At 32.5% G+C, this 4,617-nt stretch overlaps 1 protein-coding gene across 1 annotated transcript; it reads left to right on the top strand.

The window, feature by feature from the left end:
* Positions 1–429: 429 nt before the first annotated feature.
* On the top strand, positions 430–1,504 carry LOC130932436 (uncharacterized). Its single transcript, XM_057861761.1, has 2 exons — positions 430–667; positions 1,244–1,504. The coding sequence occupies exons 1-2, from the start codon at positions 459–461 to the stop codon at positions 1,407–1,409; spliced, it is 375 nt and encodes a 124-aa protein (XP_057717744.1). The 5' UTR covers positions 430–458; the 3' UTR covers positions 1,410–1,504.
* Positions 1,505–4,617: the final 3,113 nt, after the last annotated feature.

Raw genomic sequence — 4,617 nt, 5'->3', positions numbered from 1 at the left:
ATAATATTTTAGTCTTGTCCATATGTATCCAAACATAATACTGGACATTACATTAATATCTTGTACTTTGTATCCAAACACAATACACAAAAGATAATTTTTAGGGTCTCCGTCCTATTGTCAGTGTCATGTTCTGTCCTATCTCTGAAAACAAACGCAGCCTAAGGGACTAATAACCAATGTTCTAAAAACCGGTTTGGACCGGCTGGTCGAACCGTGAACCAGTCACAAAAACGGTTTGAGCAATCAACAAAACCGCAAAATCTAAAAATCGGAGTTGAACTGGTAAACCGGCCAATAACCGGTCGGTCGAACCGAACCGTCACCCGGCCGGTTTTTAGGCTGGGCAGCAAAACGCTGCCGTTTCATTGACTGAAACCTTAAATCAATGTTCTGATCCCTAATTGCCTTCACAGTCCACCATTCTCATCGAGCTTCAGCATCAGATAAGTGAGAGAATGCCATCACAATCTCACAGTCTCACACGGCCACACGGGTTCATTGTCGAGCAGTCACCTCCGTCGCACGGTCACCTCCGTCGAGCAGTCACCTCTGTCGCGCAGTCACCCCCTTCGACCAGCCATCACTTGGCGTCGCTGTCTCCCGCTCTCCCTATTGCATGTTCTGTTGAAGCCTTGAGGGTGCCTTCGAGCTTCCAGAGTTCCAGGTAATTTTTTTTAGTTATGAACTTATGATTGTTTGATTGAATCATTGAATAACTATTGCATGATGAACTCTGATACTGTGAACTCTGTTCATTGAGTAGCTCTTTGATTTTGTGACATGATGAACTCTGAAACTGTAAACTCTGAACTGATCCTGCTAAACTGAACTGGATTTTGTGACATGATGAACTGACATGATGAACTGCTAAACTATGAACTCTTTGATTTTGCTTTGTTTACTAAACTGGATTTTGTTGTTTGTTGAATAATTGTGAATCATTTTGAATAATTTTGGATGTTGTTTGTTGTGAACTTGAGAGTTGAGATTATTGGGTTGGATTGCTGGTAATGTTTAGGTATGGATGAAAGTATCAACCAAAAACTATCTAGGAATAATAATGTTGAAAATAATTCTATTTCGAATGAACGTTCTCTTCGTCCCGTGACTACCGAAAGTCAGTCACAAACTTCTAGTGTTCGGGGAAAAATTGATCCTGTTTGGAGATACGTTGCTTTACAAAATATAAATGGAAAATCGCATTACCAATGCTTATTTTGTCTGAGTACTTTTGGGGCAGGGGAATTAATAGAATGAAAAAACATTTAGATCAAGGTGGTGGTGGTGGTGGTAGTAGTACATTTTATGCTGCACCACTTGCTTTTTCCGGTCCAAATAGTGGAAATGAAGGTGACGATATCAATGACGCAAATCTACAGCAAGTTATGGAGGATTTTGATGATTGATGACAAACTTGGATGATTTTGATATTGCTATGTTATGTTTGATTGGTTGTTTTATTTTTTGACTTTTGAATTTGTATTTGAATGAGATTATAATATTCTGGTTTATGTAGTACTTTTAATTTGAATGATATTTTAAAGTTTACATTGGACTATAATTATATTTTCATGTGCTTATTTATATTATATTTATTATTTTATTATAAAATAGTTTTTTTGATTCAACCACGGTCGAACCGGTTGAACCTATAAACCAATAAACTAGTAGCTAGAACAGTTCGATGACCGGTTCGATTTTCAGAACCTTGCTAATAACACTCATAGTTAACATAACAACCAATTAAATAACGACATGTCACAGAGAGTAATTCACTAATTTACATGTTATTATAAGAAGGGTACAATAGAATTTACCTATATATAAATAAATTAGAGTACTTAAGGAGTACCTAATTAATAAAGTAAAATACTAACTAAATTTACATCATTTAGTATACTAATTTTATAATACTATTATTAATATATAGTTTCAATAATTAAGTTGGATTGATTTAGTGATTAATTCACTAATCACTAGTCTAGACTTAAACAAGTGTAAAAATTTAAATACCGACTTATACATACAAAAATTTATTGGCTAATAATCACAAACATACCGACATCTCCTACTCTGTTGTTACTTCCGCCCGCACACCCCTAGTGGTGCCCGCGTCGCAATTCAATTCAGGTTGGTTGTCCAAAATACCTGTTACAGCAGTCATATAAGCATAACAATAATTAAAATAATAAGAACCAATATCAATAGTTAAAAAAATAATAATAACAACAACTCAATCCCCTACTTGAAAAAATATAAAGAATAAAAAATAAAAAATAAAAACAGAATAGCAAATATAATTAAGGATAAAATTACATGTTTTTATTATTAATTTATTATTATAATCTGTATATATACACCTATATAAATTAGAGTACTTAAAGAGTACCTAATTAAGGTTGCGAGAACCTGATCAGTCAATAAATCGGGGAGGTCACTGATTTAATAATTTACTAGTTAGACCGGAGTTTAACCGAAATTCAATCGGTTTAATTAAATATTAAATAAAATAGTAAATCAAGTAGGCAGCAAATAAGTCGAACTCACAAAATCAGTAAATCAGTAAATCAAACAGGCAACAAATAAATCAAAATGAATCAAGTACAGAACTCATCATCAGAACTCAAAAGGCAGCAAATTTAAGCACAAAACTCATAATCAGAACTCAGAAGGCAGCAAATTCAAGTACAGAACTCATAATCAGAAGACAGCAAATTCAGAGGGAGACGAGATCAGAAAATCACAAGAAGCATAGAACTCATAAATCATAATCAGAATTTAGAAGGAAGCAAGTTCAAGCATAGAGCAGGCGAGCTCATAAATCATAATCAGAAGCCAGAAGCCTAGAAGGCAGCAAATAAATCAAGAAGACAAGAACAGAGTCTTACCGGCAGCGAGTGAGGACGCGGTGTCGGCGATGCTCGGCGACGGCGAATGAGGAGGCGGGCTCGGCAACGTTCGGCGACGAGGAGGCGGGCTCAGCGAGAAGCAGAACACGGTGGTGGTCGCGGCTGCTGTGGCTCGGTAGTTTCTGGAATCTGGAACTTAGTGGCAATGGTGGGTGAATGGCTGAATGCACTTGGAAAGGAAAAACTGATTAGGGTTAGTGGGTTACTGCATTGAGCTACGCGTTACGCCTTTCTTTTTTTTTTAAAAGCCAAGACGACATCGTTTGGCATCTCAGGTTGCAAACCATAAAACCGCCAAAAAATCGGAAGATTTTTTCAATTCGTCGTTTAACTGTCAGTTTGACCTGTTTTCACCGGTTCTTTACCAGTTAGTTTTCGATATTATCTGGACCGATTAAGTGACCGGTTTTCGATTATTCCAGTTGAATCGGTCGGTCCGATTCGATTTTCAAAACCATGCTAATTAATAAAGTAAAATACTAAATACGTTTACATAATTACATATACTAACTTATTATATTATTATTAATTCTGCTTTATACATACAATTCATTCACTAAGGATACATTTTTAAATAAATACTGTGATTACTCCAAATATATTTGAAGATTTCTTGAGACGCACACTCAGAGAAAAGGATTCTGAAAGAAGAAAAAAGAGATATTTAACAATGAAATCACATGTTTTTATTATTAATTTATTATCATCATCTATATATATACACCTATATAAATTAGAGTACTTAAAGAGTACTTAATTAATAAAATAAAATACTAATTAAATTTACATAATTACATATAGGGACGGATATATGGGTGAGTAGAGGCGTCGACCCCAACTTTTTTAAAAAAATTAATAGTAATAACTTATTAAGTACGATTTAATTTTTTTAAAAATTTATTTAGTATTTAGTCTAATATAAATAAAAGTCCAGCCTAACTTAAATATTAATAATTTCTAATATCTAAAAAAGTAAGTAACAATATTTAAAAAATCTGAAAAGATATTATTACTAATATTTTTTAATTAAATAAAATTTTTCAAATCTCATAAAGTGAATTTTTTTTCTTTTTGTGAACCTCTTTTTTGATTCATTTGGTATTAATTTTCTCTGTTTCAACTATTACAGCTGAGAGATCTTTTTCAATTATGAATATTGTGAAGAATAACTCATAAACAAAATGAAAAATAAATTTTTTGCTAATTGTCTTTTAATTATATTAAAAAAATTGTTGAAAAATTTGACACAAAAATCTTTTAATCGATGATTTTTATTATACGAAAAATCGACCACTTCATTAATAAAAAGTACATACTTATTTTTTATTTTAAAATATATTTTTTATCGATATATTTTTATAATATATTTTACATTATATAATTTTTTGTATAATTTTTTAATATTATATATATTATTGACTCTCCAAAATAATATTTATGGATCCATCCTTAATTACATATACTAACTTATAATATTATTATTAATATATAGCTTCAATTATAGTATATGTGTAAACAAAAAGATCAATTTCAGACAGATAATACCTCTCCTTAAAATTGCCAAGAGCGACTCCATTGACAGGGCAGGACTTAAAGAGCTGATCAAGAAGACAAGATAATGCAAACTATAGACATGGACATTCCACACACAACTACATTGTTTAGTTGTTCCGTATCTAATCCTTCATGTTAGAAACATTCCAAG

This window comes from Arachis stenosperma, chromosome 6 (genome assembly GCF_014773155.1).
Source record: "Arachis stenosperma cultivar V10309 chromosome 6, arast.V10309.gnm1.PFL2, whole genome shotgun sequence".
NCBI classification, from domain to species: Eukaryota; Viridiplantae; Streptophyta; class Magnoliopsida; order Fabales; family Fabaceae; genus Arachis; species Arachis stenosperma.
The sequence above is the reverse complement of the archived record's forward strand: the minus strand, read 5'-3'. Positions and strand labels throughout refer to the sequence as shown.